The sequence below is a fragment of the Protopterus annectens genome, chromosome 1.part1, assembly GCF_019279795.1.
Source record: "Protopterus annectens isolate FY-2018-M chromosome 1.part1, PAN1.0, whole genome shotgun sequence".
Lineage (NCBI taxonomy): Eukaryota > Metazoa > Chordata > Ceratodontiformes > Protopteridae > Protopterus > Protopterus annectens.
Window position 1 is genome coordinate 1,164,869,249 of NC_056726.1, and position 19,064 is coordinate 1,164,888,312.

The window sequence follows — 19,064 nt, forward strand, 5'->3', positions numbered from 1 at the left end:
ACCCATATCTTCTGAGTAGCAGGTAAGGGAGTAACTACTACACCATTTATTTAGTGCAATGCTGTATGGTAATTTTATATTCTCATCTGCTTTTCCTTTAAAACAGGTTTAATACTAACTGCTGCATTAAGCCCTGGATCCTTATCTGCAGCTTCCAACCTGTTTTTAAGATCACCACTCCTCTAACGTTCGAATACACTGCTTGAACAACCCTAAATCAAAAAGTATGGTCTAAACCATCCTCTAAGCAGTGCTTGCCAGCACATTGGTCATGACTTTCTGTTTAATATCAGAAACATGTTCAGTTATTCTTTCTTTTAGTCTCCTGCTACACTTTCCTATATAAAATGTAGATCAGGCTAAACAAGTAGTTAAATAAATTACACATTCAGTACTACAAGTTGTGAAACAATTTCAATGTTCTAAGTTACAGGGTGTATAAAGAATTTATCTTTTAAGACTAACTTAGAGTTTGTACAATTTAAGCATGGAAGAGTACCAGCTTTATATTTATTCCTAACTATGCCAGTATTTTGAAACTCCTTAAAACATAACTGTTTAAGATTTCTTCTTTTATAAGAAAAAGCTGGTACATTTCTCACTGTCTACCAGCTCTGGTTGAGCACTTAAAATAGCCCAGTTATTTCTAACTATATTCTGGACACCTTTTGTCATAATATTATAGTTTGTTATATATCTTATATGATTCTTCTCTAAAATCATATTCTTATAATAACTCCGATAGCCATTTTGTGTAAAATAGGGCTTGGCTGAAGACTGTCTCTCACTGCCTATATACTCTTTAATGTGCTTTAGTAATCCTTCATCATATTTTCTTACAATAAATTCCTTATCTAAATCTTTAATTTGTTCATTGTAAACCTAATCTTTAGTATTTAATCTACTGACCCTCAAATATTGACTTGTGGCGATGACTTTAAATATATGTATACTATATGTATAATATGTATATGTATAAATCTATTCCCATTCTCCTATCCTGCTCTAAGATTAAGGGTCTACCTGCCTGGAGAATAAGGACCCCCACAAATATTTCCAGCCACTCATCCTTAAAACTACTGAAACTTGTATCTTAAAGTCAAAAACCCTGCTACCAAGGGAAGCAAGAAAGTATGTGTTCCCCAAACCTAGCAGTAAAGTTGTAGTTTTACTAACATAACGTCTGTGTGGGTTATATTAAACATATATACTAACTATTAAATACATAATATACCAGTAATTTTAAAGTATTAAAACTATTGACTTAGCCAGGATACCCAGCAGCCATACCCCTCTCTACTCCTTAATAAACATACTTTCCTGTGCCTGTGCTGCCTCCTACAGCTGTTATCACAACCTTCCCTAAGTTTATAATAGCTATCTCCTATCTCTAGCTCAGCTGTAACACTATTTCCCTGCCCAGGTTGCTCCCTCTACTAGGTTTGTTTCTCACACTCCTATCTCTTCTATCCCTCTTAGAATCTCGCAATACATATCTCTGCTGTTTAAGACTGCTCTTACATTCCCTAGTCGATCCACCAATTTGCTTAATAACTGCACCCAGCTATTCCTCCAACTATCAGCAACACAGAATTTCCAGCTCTATACTTACCCTTTCCCTCCTGGTAGCAACCCAGCTATCAGCAGCTCACAGATTGTTCTCTCAGACCCTTCTTCCTTTAGTTGTCCCTAATCTCCTACCATTTCCCTATTCATCTGCTACTCATCCTAAGAGTCACCCTTCTACAACTTTTTCTCTATCCTACTCCCATGTCCCTTCCCCCACTCAGTCTCTCTTCCACCTTCCTCTCAACCTAGCTCAACATGACTTAACATTTTCATACTGGCTCACCTATCTTGAACTTTAGCCACTCCCATATCCTACCTGCCCACTCCTATACCCCCCCCCCTTATTCACCTCGCATCCCTTTTCAATTTTATAAAACAGTGCAACCCTGCAAGGTGCCATCTTTAATTACTGGATTACCCCCCTGGCTGCTGTGCGTTCCTGGCCATAGCATCTTTAACTCTGTAAGTTACTTTTTACTTTATTATTGCATATGATGACTTTTAGCTGGAGAATCACAAAAGCTTAGCTTGAGTGCTGTGAAACCTTACCAAAACTAGGATCATACAGGTTGTTTTGCTTACTTGTGCTGACTAATTGTGTTAGTAACGGCTACAGTGTATTTGCGCTTCCCACGTGGAGTTGATGTAAGCCTCATCACTGTTTTGAGAAAGCGCTGCAATATCCCTTAGTAATGGCTTTCTTTTCTGAGGGCTGCTCGCAAAAGTCTAGTGGTTAGTGGCTTGCTGCGACTATGTTGCTTGATCCTTGCCTGTAACATACAAGTCATCTAGTTAATTCTCTATTGTCTAGGGGTTACCTTCCCTGTAGAGGCGCCATGTAAGGGGAGCACTTAGATAATACAAACTACCTCCGATTACACAGATACTGCTCGCACACCTCTCTCACACTAACTAAACTCTCTTTTAGCCTGAGGGAATCCTAGCTCTCGATACTACATAGAACTGATTGCATTTTCAATTCACTCCTAGTGCTTCCAGGTATTCCTCATGTATGCTTGCATAGTGTAGCTTTTAATAGTAGATACTCTGAGATGCTGCATAGTGTAGCTTTAATATTAGACACTCTGAGGCTTTAACTGGGTCTGTGCAGTTTAATTTTGTTTAAATTATAAACTGTGAGCGGGCTGGATAACTCTGTGCCTCCATACTCACACCTCAAGTATCAGGGGTAAATCCTATTGGGCTGGAGCTGTGCTTTATATACATACATACATACATATATATATATATATATATATATATATATATATATATATATATATATATATATATATATATATATATATATATTCTAAATGCTGTGCTAGAGCTGAAACAACATACAGCCTCTTTTTTTTTTTTTTTTTTTTTTTTTTTTTTTATACGCGTACTAGCAGTGTGGCATCCTCAGAATTGGTGAAGAGCTTGCAGCATAGTTTTCTGTGAGTGGGCCATTGCACATGTAGCCATTCCTAGTTCTCAGTGATAAATGTAGGATTTTTATGCTTGCAAAATCGTACTATTGACTTCTATGCTATGTATAAATGGTTTATCTGAACTAAAGTTATTCTGCCTTTTTCTGTACTGTTGTGTGCACTTGTTATGACCTAATTAGAACTATATTCCTAAAATGTCTGCTTCTATCTGGTTTACTTAACAAACTGCTTAAGTGTCCCTGAACTATTTGGTTATATTATACATTACTTAGCAGAACATGACTGTAAACACTGTAATGCATTTCTAGCCTGTTTGTGTAAAAATACTAAGTACTGTTGCCTCACTCTTCTAAACCTGTTTCTGCCAGTGCCTATTAGTATAGGAACCAGCCTGTATTTACTGAGAGAATGCTATGTTAATGCCTGTTCCTACCAAGTGAATGATATGTTTTTGTTAGTGTTTTTCTCTGACTGAAATGCCTGTACTTTTACCTTAATTATCAATAGATGTTTTCTCATTCACTATATTTTGTTTTTTTTTCTCTCTCTCTCTCTTTAACATATACAGTTTCCCATTATCCTATCCTGCTCTAAGATTAAGGGCCTACCTGCCTGGAGAATAAGGACCCCCACAAATATTTCCAGCCACTCATCCTTAAAAGTACTGAAACTTGCAATCTTAAAGTCAGAAACCCTGCTACCAAGGGAAGCAAGAAAGTATGTGTTCCCCAAACCTAGCAGTAAAGTTGTAGTTTTAGTAACATAACTTCTGTGTGTGTTATATTAAACATATATACTAACTATTAAATACATAATATACCAGTAATTTTAAGTATTAAAACTATTGACTTAGCCAGGATACCCAGCAGCCCATACCCCTCTCTACTCCTTAATAAACACACTTTCCTGTGCCTGTGCTGCCTCCTACAGCTGTTATCACAGCCTTCCCTAAGTCTATAATAGCTATCTCCTATCTCTAGCTCAGCTGTAACACTATTTCCCTGCCCAGGTTGCTCCCTCTACTAGGCGTGTTTCTCACTCTCCTATCTCTTCTCTTCCCTCTTAGAATTTCGCAATATATATCTCTGCTGTTTAAGACTGCTCTTACATTCCCTAGTCGATCCACCAATTTGCTTAATAACTGCACCCAGCTATTCCTCCAACTATTAGTAACACAGAATTTCCAGCTCTATACTTGCCCTTTCCCCTCCAAGTAGCAACCCAGCTATCCGCATCTCACAGATTTTTCTCTCAGACCCTTCTTCCTTTAGTTGTATCCTGCTCCGTTTGCCCTGCAGGCTCACTCTGCTCCCCTACCCTGCCCCCAATTCCCACCCGCCCACCACTCCTACATTATTTTTCCCATCCCCCTCCCATCCTCCCTAAATAACCAATCGACACCTTTCCTCCTTACTCTGCCAACTTATAGCCAGCCCACTTACTTACATTCACTCTATCCACTTCCCTAATGAATTACATTCTCCACCCCTTCTTACAATTCTAAGAAAATCTGTTCCTCTTACTAAACCCTCACTCCTGCATAGCCTTTTTCTCTGCTCCACTACTACATATAATTTTTCTCTCCTTGCACAAACATGCCTTTAATAATCCTCCACACCCACCTGGCCCCTTGCCTACGCCTTCTTTTGCTAATTTCCTTGTGCTATACCACTTCATTGTCCTCCAATGCCTGCCCAATTCTACCTGCAAAAATAACCTCCATACACTCCAACCTTTACCCTTACTCTTACTCTCACTTTCACTCGATCTCCCCTTCCTTCTTCCAGCCTCTACACCTATTCCACACTAAAATCTTCTCCACCTTTGCTAAAAAACAGACACCTAAACTAATCTTAGATCTTCCTAAATTCTTAGTTTTCAAATACAAATGGCTCAAGATTAACTTCTTCAACAACCTAGTCTTAGCCGGTGATATCCACCCCAACCCCGGTCCCAATACCATTATTAATGCCCCCCCCTGTACCTCCCACCCCCTACAACTCCATAAAAATCTTCACAATTAACACCCAGAGTCTCAACAACAAAGTCCACCAATTTCAAGCTTGGCTAAGCCATAACAAACCAGACATGCTAGCCATCGCTGAAACTTGGCTTAAACCCCATATGTCCAATTCAGAGATCCTGCCCCCAAGATTTCACATCCTCAGAAATGACCGATTAAATAAAAAAGGTGGTGGCACTGCCTTAGTCTACTCTGTCCTACTCACCTTAATTCCCCTCCAAATTCCAATTCCTCAATTCAATAACCCTGAACTTACAGCTGGACTACTAAAACTGAACAAACATAAAAACATCTGCTTTATTGCTCTCAATATATCTCCTGGTAACAACATCTCTATCCTCGAAGATATCCTCCACTGGGCATCTACTAACATTAAATATGAAACCTACATTCTAGGTGATGTAAATATTGACTGGAACAAGGTCAATAGTCCCTCTTCATCCATATCCATTAACCTCTATAACTTCACTCAAAAAATCTACCCTATCACTCGACCTAACAAAACTAACCCCTCTGGATCTACTATTGACTGGATGCTAGTCTCTGATCCAAATAAAATAACTGGCACAATTCCTGATTTCATTAGTGACCACTTCCCAGCTTTCTTTCAATGTGCAACTAACTCTTCTCCTCACCAGCACCAATATATTCTTACTCGCAACTTTAGTAATTTTAACCCCACAACCTTCCCTAATATGCTTAAACAAATGGACTGGCAAATTCTAAAAGCCCTCCCACTTGACAGTGCTACAGACTACTTCAACTCTGTTTTCCTTGACACCCTAAATTCTGTAGCCCCACTAAGAAACAAAAGAATAAAAACTAATACAGCTCCTTGGCTATCCAAGCATATTAAACAAATTATGTTTCAAAGAAACAAATTGTGGAAGCTTTACCAAAAAAATAACCTGCCAAATACCTTCCTTCAATATAAACAACTTCGTAACCATGTGAAACAGCTAAGCACCAAGGATAAAAAATCCTACTATATTAGGCTCCAGTCTAATAACAACAAAAACCCTAAGCAATTCTGGAAATCTACTAATTCACTTCTCAATCCTGGCTACAAGATTAATCCCTGTCCTGACCCTAGTAAATCAGACCTTGAAATCAGCTCAGATTTTAATTCATTTTTCATAGAAACAATATCAGACCTAACCAAGACATTCCCCAACAACAATCTTCCAGTCTCTCACTCTTCCCCATCTAATTCCCCTAATAATCACTCCCTTATGTTCAACCTCAAACCTGTCTCTACTAACTTTATAAAAAAAACTTCTTTGCAAACTTAAACCTTGCTCTAATGCTCCTGATAATATTCCCTCCTGTTTCCTAAAATGTGCTGCTGATGGCATAGCTCTCCCAATCAGCATCATTATTAACAGATCTTTAAAGGAATCATATGTCTCCAAACTCTGGCGCTCAGCTTATATTCTTCCTCTCCACAAAGGAGGCAAAACCACCAATATTTCAAATTTCCGCCCTATTGCACTACTCTCACCGATCTCTAAAATCCTTGAAAAGTGCGTTCACCTCCAACGTATGCCTTTTCTAACCCAAAACAATCTTCTTACACCTACCCAACATGGCTTCCACCCAGGCCGCAGCACCATAACTGCCCTACTGTCTTTCCTCGAAACTGTCAATCAAGCCTGAGATTCTGGACACCTGGTCTCTAATGTATTGCTAGATTTGTCCAAAGCTTTTGATACTGTTTCCCACAAACACCTCCTCTCTCAAATCTTCATCTTTCACCAAGCACTTTATCCTGGTTCTCCAGCTACCTATCAGACAGATAACAGTCAGTCAAATGGAAAAACTCCACCTCCCCCTTCTTAGCTATTCCTACTGGTGTACCTTGGGGATCTATCCTAGGGCCAATGCTTTTTAACATCTTTATTAATAACTTTCACTCTGCAATTCCTGATGCCAAAATCATTCAATATGCAGATGATTCCACCTTGGTCTGCTCTGCCTCTAACCTCTCTGAATTGCTCACTAAAACTCAAACTGCTTTTTCAACCACCAAAAACTGGATGCGCCCAAACCACCTCTCTCTCAATGCCAATAAATCTAAAATGTTACTGTTCCCCCCAACAAAGACTCATTCCTATAACAAATGAGTCCTGAGTCAAACCAACTCACCTATAAAAGTGGTTCCATCTGCCAAACTACTTGGCATTACTATAGATGAATACCTTAAGTTCGACATCCACATTCTGCAAAATATTTAGAGAACTCACCAAAAACTTGGTATGCTATACAGGAATAATCACTTTCTCTCACCACTCTACTAGGCACACTCTGGCCACTACCTATCTTCTGCCCTCCTTACTATACGGAGCTCCTCTCCTTACCAGCCTGTCCTCCTCTACCACCTCCAAACTAGAAAACTGCTATAATAAAATCTCTAAATTTGCCACCAAATTCAAAAATTCCACCCATCATTGCCACAACCTGCAATCTCTGAATTGGCTAGAACTCCCAAACTACCTCCAACTCACCACTGCTCATAGATTCATATTTCACCCTTGTAAATGTCCAGCTCTAGCTAATATCCTCCCCCCTTATACCCCTAATAGAACTCTCAGATCTGAACATCAAAACTTGATAGCTATCCATAAGCCCAAAACGTCCTGCTGACCAACTCCTCCTCTCTTTCTCACTAGGTAAAAAATGGAATTCTCTCCCCTCCACTCTAAGAACTATACCAAACTCAGAAAACTTCAAAACCCAGCTTTTCAAACACCTGTCCACTAAATGGAAATGTACCTGCCTTCACCCTACCTAAATTCTCCCAACTACTTGCCCAAAAAATGTTTTTGTTTCTTCTCTCCCAGATTCCTAAGCTCTCTAAATCTCCCATAGCTTGTTTTTCTATGACTGTATCCAAGCTCTCTTCAATTCCTAGAGCTACCTAAACCTCATCATAACTGTGTAAATATTGTAAATAGTTTCATACTTTAAATGTGTGCTTATAAATGTTTTATATTTCTCCATTAAAGGTGTGTATGTAAAGTGTTTTCCCCATATACTATGCAATGAGTGCTCTCATAAATTAACCTGTATAATCCTTAAGATCATCTTCAATGATGTTTGTCTGACTATTGTGCAACACTGTATGTACCTTTGTTGCAATTTGTTCTAGATAATGTATCTTTACATTTTTGTATTACTATATCTGTACTATATACTGTATTTGGAGCTTTTCTCCCCAGGCCTCCACTGAAAACGGGTCCCTTAGGCCAGTGGATTTCCCTGGTAATCAAACTGGAAATAATAATAATAATGTGGAGAATGCATACTATTCTTAAGCAGGAATCTAATAGCCTGTAGTTCTTTCCTATGTATCTTAGTTTGCACAGTATCAGCTTCCTTAAATATACAAACATCAAGAAATACAATTTCCTCTCTAGAAAAATTAAATTTAAACTTAAGGAAGCCAGTAGTGCTATTAAGATATTGTCCAAAGGTACCCAAATGTTCATTTCCTGTCCACACTAAAAAGACATTGTCAAAATGTGAATAAAAGGCAATATATGAAGAAAGTAAATTCCTATTATCAAAAACAAAATTCTTTTCCCAGTGGTCAGGTGTCAAATTAGCATATGTGTTGGCCATTGGAGTACCCATGGCCACCCCAGATAATCTGATGATATAATTGTCATTCAAACATAAAAACGTTATTTTCAAGAACAATTTCAAGCAATAAACAGAGTGTTTGATCTTTCTTCTAGTATACTCTCTCATTAAATAGAAACTGTCTAATACCCTCTATGCCATACTCATTAGGTATAACAGTAAACAGTGAGACTTTATCTAGAGTTACATAATAAAATTCTATAAATTTATTAGGCTTATACCATTTATAAAATGTTTTTTAAAAAAAATCTGCTGTGTCCTTTAACTTTTGACTTCTTTTAGAAAAGGGCTCAATATATGTTCAATATATGCTGAAATGGGTTCGGTGACCCAGCCTATACCTGACACAATAGGGCCCATGGGTGGAGTCTGTGGGTTTTTATGGATCTTTGGAAGTCCAAAAATTGTACAATTCTATAGAAATGTCATTAAAAACTTGCAAGTCATAAGTAACCCATGTACAAGTCAACCAATGCAGGAATGGGAGGGTTAATGACAGGTCATAACAGCCCCCTCAGAAAACAGAAGTAGTTGCCTGCACTGCCCCTCAAGACACCCTTAAGAACCACACTGTGCCCAGCTCAATCAGAGGAGGAGGAGCAGGTAATCCTAGTGATGGATGGGTGCAATGAGTGGGGGGCACTGGCTGCCTGTACAGAATAAAGCAAGATGGAATGGTGAAAAAAAACTGTCAAAGCTTAGTCATAAGCTGAATATTGCTGCCTCCTCCAAAGAAAGCCATGAAGCATTTTTAACTATATTAGAAAAATTTCACAATACATCCAACAATGCATGGAGCTGATGTCAAATGGTACTACCTATTCCAGCCCTCAGGGCATAGCTAACATACTCACTGACAAATTAATTTCCAAATTCTCCTCGCCCTTATTTCCTTTGTTGCTCCTTTAACATGTGTTCCCTGCCTTCCCTTAACGTTACTCACAACAAGTGTAAAATGTCCTGTTCAAAACCAAGAACACTAGTTCTATCCGAAAAAACAATATACCAAGCTGTGTCCTAGTTAGGACCAAGCACAGCTGTTTTCAGTCTTACCATTTCCAATCAATACATGCCTGGGGTTTGGAGAATGCCCACATTGTTTCCCCTATGTAAACATGTTGGCACCAATGAAAGTGGAGATTATAGACCACTTAGTCTTCCCAACATTGGGGGTAATGTAATAGAATGCATCACCATCTAACTTATAAATAAATATATAGGCAACATACAATCCCTTGACATGAACTAATTCAGTTTATGAATCATAAGGAGCTATTTTGAAGTTCTTTGGGAAGATAACTGAAACAATGAATAATAAACATATGGTACACACTGCGTACCTGCATGTGGCTAAGTCCTTTGATAAAATCCCATATTCTGATAATATTGATAATCGCCCCCTTTATAATATTAATCCCTTATTTAATCTGTTGGAGAGCTACTGGCTCACAAATATAAATCACACAGCAAGGGCTGCTGAAAAACTTTGCTTTAAAAGGCTCGTCCCCAATGGTATCCCACAGTGTTATGTACTGGGTCTACTCCTCTTCATCACTTACTTGTCTAATGTCCAACTAGACATTAAGGGCCTCTAGCATGCAAAGATTTTAGATGATTACAGACTTGATGTGGTCTTTAACTTTCCAGAAGATACACATATCTGTTACTCTGTTACACTAATTCTTGATGACAAGACCATCAAGACCATGGATTAAATCTAACTACAAAAAAAAAAAAACAGTATTGTATTCTTTGAAAACATGTACACCCTTGCACTCACTGCCCAATGGACACTACATTGAAGATGACATCATCATTAAAAACTCTGGGTGGTTAATGGACAAGATAACTCCTTATACCACCACACAGTAATTACTGTTAGAAAATCATTCTATCTAGTGAAACTAATCAATAAAGATATATTCGCCAGATCCAAACAAATTATTGTTTCACTCCATTCTTCTCTAATTGAACCCATAATAGAATGTACGACAACCTATGGCATGTACCTCTCCAAACATATTATACAACCTGGAAACCTAAAAGATCCTTGATGAAAAAATGTCACGTATGAACTCTTTGAGCCAAACAGAGTGTCCGTAACTGTACTTTGTCTAGTACAGACTTCTAGGTAGTGACTTCAAATGGCATGCATGCCAAAATGACCTAATCCAGCAAACAGCTAGCAATAGCACTAATGTACATTATAAGGTCCCACACTTATACAGAAACTTTAACAGAACCTGTTGGCAGGATAGATATCTCTTCCAAAGGGTCCCCTATCAATGGAATAAGCTCCCACTCGATGTCAAAAAAGTAGTTCCCAAACTGTCTTTAAAGCCAGCCTTGATTCAGGGATATATAAATTCACTCCAGAATGATGTGCTCATTTCTTTATAAACAGGTAAGCTAGGGTGGATACTGCAGCAGCTAAGTTCCTAAAGATCAACTGAACTGAATGGTCTAGCATCAACTGATGAAATTATAAGCAATGCCCTGCAAGACTGCATAATAAGCTTCCTTGATGCTCTGTGAAGAGGACAAACGCACCGGACAGCCGAGAAATTTGAGTAATTTATTCCAAGGTTAAATGTTAGACAATACACCACGTTTTTCATCAATAAACTGTAAGACTTCATCAGACAAGACACAATTAAATTAACACACTTTTATATGCTGACAAATTTTAAATCACCCAATAAAACCCGTTGAAAACAATCCTCATGAATATGTATGTAAAGGAACTCTCATCCAAACAAATGGATACATTTAAAATACATCACTATTTTGCAAATACATATATTGTTTGTGCAATATTTTGTGTACTAAAAGCATTAAATAATTTTTTGAAAACTTTTTGTATATAAAATATTCATGTGTAAAATTCATAATTTTTAAAAACAGCATTAAACCACAAATCAATTCATTAATGGACTGATACTCCCATCTAGTGGTCAAAAGTGGTATATAATATCTTTTTAGCCCAAAAACAGAAAACATGAATCAAACGTAAAATCAAAAAAATGTAATATAATGAATATGAATCACACCTAAAAATACCCAAATACATATTATTTATTGAATGTTAAACCCAAAAGATATTGATACATAAATAAATGTATATATTTCTATAATATACATAAAATATATATATATATATATATATATATATATAAAAAATAATATATAATAAATAGTGTGACCATAAAATGTTGTATTATATAAATATATTCAATATTTAAATATTTAAAACTTGTTTAAAATGTAATTATTGTATAAAATATATATATATATAAATGGGCAATTAGATAAATAAATAAATATATAAATATATATATAAATATATATATGCACATGTGAACGCAATACTGGTATTGTTACAATTTAGCTGCCCTTAATTTCAAAACCGGGGCAAGTGAAATATAATCAATCAAACCTGGGAATTTATTGGCTTCAAAAACAATCTGCCAATATAATTCCCGGTATTCAATCTGTGTCTCCCATAGACCTCCTCTCTCATCCTTCTGAATTTCTTCTAAAATGAAAAATTTATACTTTGCTAGGGGACAGGTGTTAATGTGTTTATATAGTGCATTGAATTCTTTCTTGTTTTTAATATCGTTTAAATGTTTGTATATCCTTCTTCTTATTTTCCTTTCGGTCATTCCAATATAGAAAGCCGAACAAATTTGGCAAACCGCAATGTATACTACTCCAAAAGAATTACAATTACTATGTACCTTACCAACAACTTCTCTGTCTCTTGCTTCAATGTAAACGTTATGTGAATTAAACATAGATGAACATTGCATACACATACCACATGGATACGTGCCCCCTATTCTTGTACTTTTCTTCCTCACTCTATGTTGAACTGTCAACCAATCCTTTATATTACGTCCCTTTCTAAAAATAATGTTGAGAGAGTCTCTTGATTTATTTAAATTAAGATCAGTAATGTTGAGGAACTTATTCCATTCTCTTTCAACCACTTGGTAGATCACACCTGCATCACCACTAAAACTGGTTATAAATGCCTGACTATATATTTTTCCTTTTTTGAGGTCTTTAGGCTCTGTTAAACCAATATCCCCAGTATTGGGGAGACTATAATTCAATATAGGTGCAAACCTAATATTTCTCCCTTGAATAATGTCTTTTTTAATTAGGTTGCATAAGTCAAGTGGGTAGCCCCTCTCCAAAAACATGTCTACCAAGAATTCCAATTCTACAATAAAATCTTGGTCATTGGATGTCATCCTAGAAATCCTTACCATTTGACCCTTTACAATACTACGCTTTTGATGTAAAGGGTGTCCACTTTTGAAATGTAGATATAAGTTAGAAAAGTTTTTTTTTTCTAAAAACCTTAGACTTAAATTTATCACCGTCCTTTTCTATCATCACATCTAAATAATTTATACTCTGGGCGTTCATTTCGTGAGTAAATTTTAAAAAAGAGGTAGTGCCATTAATATATTTGATAAACACATCTAACTTTTCTATACTATCCTTCCAAAAAATAATAATGTCATCCAAAAACCATTTATATAAACTCCAGCATTTATATACACTATGATAAATAAATTTATCTTCCCATGTATTTAAAACCATATTGGCATATATGGGAGCACATCTTGCTCCCATAGCTACCCCACTTAATTGATGGTAATATTCTCCTTGGAAGAATAAATAATTATGTTTTAAAACCAATTCCATCAGGTTAACACAAGTGTAGATTTCATTGTCTTTTAGTTCTTGAAAAGATCTTATAGCTTCTTCAAACCACTCTAATCTTGTTCCATGCGGTATTGACCCAAACAAATCTACTACATCTATAGTAACCAAAATAACACCTTTATTTGTAGTAATATTCTTCACTTATCTTAAACAAATCCCATGAATCCTTCAAATAAGACCTCCCTTTGAACATAAGGTTCTTCAGTTTAATATCAATATATCTTGCTAAAGGTGATATAACTGAACCTTCTGCTGCTACAATGGGACGTAAAGGGGGGTCTTCCAAATTTTTATGCACTTTGGGAATGCCGAAAATTGATGGGATTTTTGGTTTATTGCTGTGTAAAAATTTAAACCTACTTTGTCTCCCATGCCAAAAACATGTAAGTTCTTTGACGATCCCTAATTCACCAATGCCATCATTCGATATGTTTTATATGGACAATGGAAACAGAAGTAATAGCACTTTGATTATTTACTATATATGTTACTTCAGGAAGAAAACCAAACAAAACCATTTGATTTGTACTTTGAAAACAGGAGCTTCCTCCCAAAAACCATTTAATCTCACAGCCTTTCCATCACCCTGCTCACAAAGTTCAATGATAATATATCTCATTCCCTTCACACTAATGTTTGTTTGTCTTATCGGCTTTTCCCAGTTAGGGATCACAACAGCGTGTTTATTAGTTATCATTATACCTCACATTCTAGCGCATTGCATAAGTTCCTGTAAAAGCTTCCCTTCCACTTTAAGGTCATTACTAAAATAGAGCTGGAAGAACTCTTAGAATAAAATATGACTGTTCCTATCAAACTTTCTTTCATGTCTTTCATCCTAGTATCCCCAGGCTGAATAGGCAGCTTCTAGCAGACCCCTTGCCTTTCCTTTCCAGTCTAAGCAACACCACCTGCATTCTGCCCACAGCTTCAAACAAGCCTTTGTTATACCATTACCTAAAGCCATCATTAATTCTTCTGCTACTATCACCTTATCTCAATTCTTTGTCCACTTGCCAAGATTTTTGAAAAATTGTCTATAGCTAAATTCTTGATTGTATGTTCAAGTTTGTCATTCTCCTTCAGAGTGAACAATATAGTTTCCATCCCAACTACACTACTATTACAGCCATTTTTTTTCTCTTACTGGTGCAGCAGTTAGCATTGTTGCCTCATAGCAAGAAGTTCTCCAGTTCGATTCTCAGCTGGAGCACCTTCTATGTGGTGTCTGAATTTCCCCCTGGTCGTGTGAACTTTAAAGACATGCAGATAGGTGCGTGTATGAGTGTGTGTGTGCCTTCTTTGAAGGTTGGGTGCTGGGTTGGCAACTCAACACCGTAAAAGTCCACTGCCAATCATTAGTTGACCGGTGATCTGCTGTGACGACCCCTAACCAGGAAAAGCTGAAAAGACAGTAGTAACTGACCACATCCATTCCAATATGGAGCAGGGTTAAATTACTTGAGCAATAGTTTTAGATCTAAGTAAAGCCTTTGATACTGCTCACAATTTATTCCTGCTTCATAAAGTAGAAGATACTGTTTTATTTCCAAAGGTCTCCTGCAATGGTTCTGAAATTACCTATCGGATTGTACCTTCGCACCTATTAGACCTAATAATGCCTTATCTCAGGGTCTTCTCATGAATGTATCCATTAAGGCTCGTTTCTCAGAGCACTCATATTTTTTTCATTTCTTTAATGTTCTCTCTTTGGACTTCTTCCATACTGTCTCCCTATGCTCCCAACATTGCTCTGCCAAAAGGGAATAACATTTCTTCCAACCTTCACAACAAAATTCTGGTTGAATTAATTTCTGTCTGGACTGGGCTCAGTAAAACAATCTAATTATCAATGCTAAAAAAAAAGGTTTAATACTCTTTGGCACAGAGCAATAACTAAAGCAGTTAACTAATATTACCATCTGCGATCCATCAGGATTCCCCTCTCTTATGTCTCTGAACAACTATGTTTAGGTCTCCTACTTGATCAAGAGCTCTCCATTCTTAAGTATGTCTAAAACCAAGTTCACAAAGTCTTAACTTGGTTAATACTAACTTAAAAGATCTCTCACCTTCTTATTGAGGAAGCCCATAAAGCCATAGGTTTTAATGTTCTTCTTCCCAAACTTGAATAGGGTCTGCCTATAATTGTCCCATGAGCTGAACACAATAACACTTAGCTTCAGTATGCTGAAAACCAACTCTTCACATTTATATATATCTCTCGAGTACATTCAGACATCATTGTCTTATCCTCATCAAAACAAAATGGCTACCTGTAAGTGATAGAGCAGTCCTCCTCCTTCATAGTCTTCCTTATAGTCCTTAACCTTCCGTGCTCATTAGGTTGTAATCAAACACACCAGTAACTCACTTTGTAATTCTAAAGCACTTTCATGTAGGTATCTCTTTACTCTATCTGTGAATGATTCTTCTCGAAACTACTTAATGCCTGCTAAACGCTCTTCCTGAAACTGACAGGCAAACTGCCAACTTTCATTCTTTCAAGAAGTCTCTTCATTGTCACTTAATTCAGTAAAACAAATGCAGCTGCTTCAGCAGCTCCTTCAGAGATATAGGTTAATTAAAATTATTCTACCACCTGTCTCTTTACATATGCTTATAGTACATAAAAATGTTTTTTAATCTTTCTCCATTGTTGGAAGTAATCATATATTTATGTATGTACTCTTGTAACTGTACTGTATTTATATATAGATGTGTGTATATCTATAGCTGTCTATATCTATATAGATAATCTATGTCTATATATATATATATATATATATATATATATATATATATATATATACACACACACACACACACACACACACACACATATACATCTCTCTCTCTCTCTTTCGGCTTTTCCTTGTTAGGGGTCGCCACAGCAGATCACCTTGTCCGCTCATGATTGGCAGTGGATTTTTTATGCTGTCGAGTTGCCAGCCCGAAGGTGCACGCACGCACTCACACCTAGGACCAATTTTATAGGTTCAAAGATTAGTACTAAGCTAATTGCCCTTGCGAGCCATTTTAAGCCTAGCCAATTATCCCTTGTGAGACTCAAACCCTGCACCTTGTGTTTGTAAGGCAAACACCTTAACCATTAGGCCACCCTCCCTAGCATGTCCAATCCACTTGTAACATGTCTTTGGGGATGTGGGACACGAGTATTTTATGAAAACTGTAAATACAGACCCCCCCCCCCAGACTCTGGGTACACAGATACAATATGCACAGATGGTCCAATACTGCTTAAGCTTACATGTGATCACTGTTTGACATTCTGTGATTACAGTGTTGGGGGTGGGGAAACACCACCACAGACATCCACCCTATACAACCAGGTCTTTCTCATAAGGCCCTACTCACACGTTTGCCACTTCACATACAGGGACTGAGTAAAAACACAATGCAACTTTATCCCTACAATATAGTTTATTATTTTTTTTTTCCATTTAATTAGTCTACGTGCACCACCAATTAAAACACAAACAAGTATGTCTTGTAGTAGGGCAGTATGGTAGGATCTGAAATGGCATTATTCCAAATAAATCACAGCACAGCCATATAAACAGCATGGTTTCATCAAACACGGATGGCAGCAGCAGTCAATTAAAGTGCTGTGTTACAAAAGCACTTTCACATTTTTATACAAAAAAAGTTTTGCTCTTGGGTGAGATTTTAATAGTATTACTACTTTGGCATAAGCTACAGTCTGCATCAGCACCACAACTACGTGATACAACTACTTCAGACTTAACACCACAACAGTAAGTTTACATATCTGCAATCACTTCCATGATGTGCCCCAAACCCAGCATTGCACATTAACAAAATAATTCAATATGGCTAACAAGACTTACAAATGACAGCTGTCAATGATGGACGCTTAAGTTGGAATGCCTCCACATTAAAATGGAATTTAACTTGAAAGTAAAACAGCACTTGAACATGAAACATTCTATCACTATAAAGTACAACTTACAACTAAAAATACTGCGTGTTATATTAACTACTTATTAAAGCTGCCGTTCAACATTTCCGAGGTATAAAAATGCCTCAGCACTCTTCAATAATAGTTGAAGCCAGAGAAGAGTACAACTTCTTTTTAACAAGTCGAAAATATGGACTTAATCAGAGTGCATGCCTGAAAGTAGGTGCGAAACATGTTCGAATGAAGAAGAAATCCCTGAGACTGGACCAAGCATCCTCATCCTGCTTGAAAATGAACATCAGCTCAAAAGTAGGAACTACACTACAATCATAAACAATTTTATCAAGCTTTTTGCACATCTTGATTTCCAAGTTTACATACAGGTTACAGCCCCTTATACCACAAGGCTCAGTGGAGGCAAGGCACAGCACATCTCGTGCAATTCTTCTGGTAAGTTTTTCTGGGACCAAAACCTCTAAACAGTGTAGTTTTCTGTGCTTTGCTCTAGACAGGCATCCTTCCAATATTCTGGCCAACTGCTGAAAAGCCAAATCTTCAAAAACTTCCTCACACAGATTGGGCTGTTTCACCATATGATCCCAATAGTCGGTGTCACTGTCAACGATCTCCTTGGTATAATTACGACCAAGTAAGTCTTCTGCAATACTCTGAAAGTTTTTATTTTTTACAATTCTGGTTGCTACCATTATTAATGATTAGGTTCTCAAAGTGCTACTTGTAACATATTCTTTTTGTCAAGAGGAGTACCTTTCCTTCTCTTTTAATAAAGTGAATCCAGTGCCTAAAATTGGTCCTTTTATGTGCAAGATCAACAATCGTACTGGATGAAGTTCAAACTAAATAACTACTAATGTTGCCCAAAAATAAAAATCACATATCCTCTCGCACACTCACATTCATGCAAACTATCACACACACTAATGCACTCCAACCAAGTTTACAACCAATACATTGCCATTTTGCAATGTATTTAATACAATAATTATAATATTTGCATCAATTTTAAGTATATGCTGTCACCCATACCTCTCAACCTCTTTGTGCAATAAAACTGGACATAGCCAAAAATAATGGAAGGACAAATGCCCAAAAATTGTAGCAGGCATTAAAAGTTGCTAAAATAACAGGATCTGTGCTAGCATGCAATTAAACCTCAAATGCATGTCATTATTTAGTGACTTCATTCCTCTGTGGTTTGCCAGTAGACTGCAAATTTTATGAGGAACAGATCAAAAATATAAGGCAAATTTCTGGACATTTGAAGAAACCCATATGTTACCAGATGGGTAGCTAACTGGCTCACTGTTAGAACCCACTCAGACAAAATAGGGGGAGCCACCTCAATTAGTAGACCTGCAACAAGCAGTGTATCTCAAGGGATCAGTCTTGGGGCCTCTACTGTTTGATATATACTTTTCTGAGATACAAGCCAAAACCAGTGGTCTGTTGCTGACCAAATTTGCAGATGACTGCATGCTGGGCACTGTCTTAAATTCCCAGAGTGATGTGAACATCCTCCAAGAGGGCGTTACCCGAATTAATGACTGGTGCCAGAAGCATGGCCTCAACCTGAATGCCAAGAAATGCATCATTATCCCCTTTGGGGAAAATAGCATCCCCACTAATTATCACATTAATAATGTACTAAGCATACAATCAGTCATGAGGGACTTAGGCACTCAGGCTGATA

At 37.1% G+C, this 19,064-nt stretch overlaps 2 protein-coding genes across 2 annotated transcripts in view; both read right to left on the reverse strand.

The window, feature by feature from the left end:
• The window catches only part of PRKCG (protein kinase C gamma), a 4,166,346-nt gene that overhangs the window by 878,541 nt on the left and 3,268,741 nt on the right, over nt 1-19,064 (reverse strand). The gene's annotated exons all lie outside the window — the stretch shown is intronic.
• LOC122809175 (DNA damage-inducible transcript 4-like protein) lies at nt 17,554-18,060 on the reverse strand. The gene has a single exon (XM_044080474.1). It carries the CDS (start codon nt 18,058-18,060, stop codon nt 17,554-17,556), a length of 507 nt encoding a protein of 168 aa, XP_043936409.1.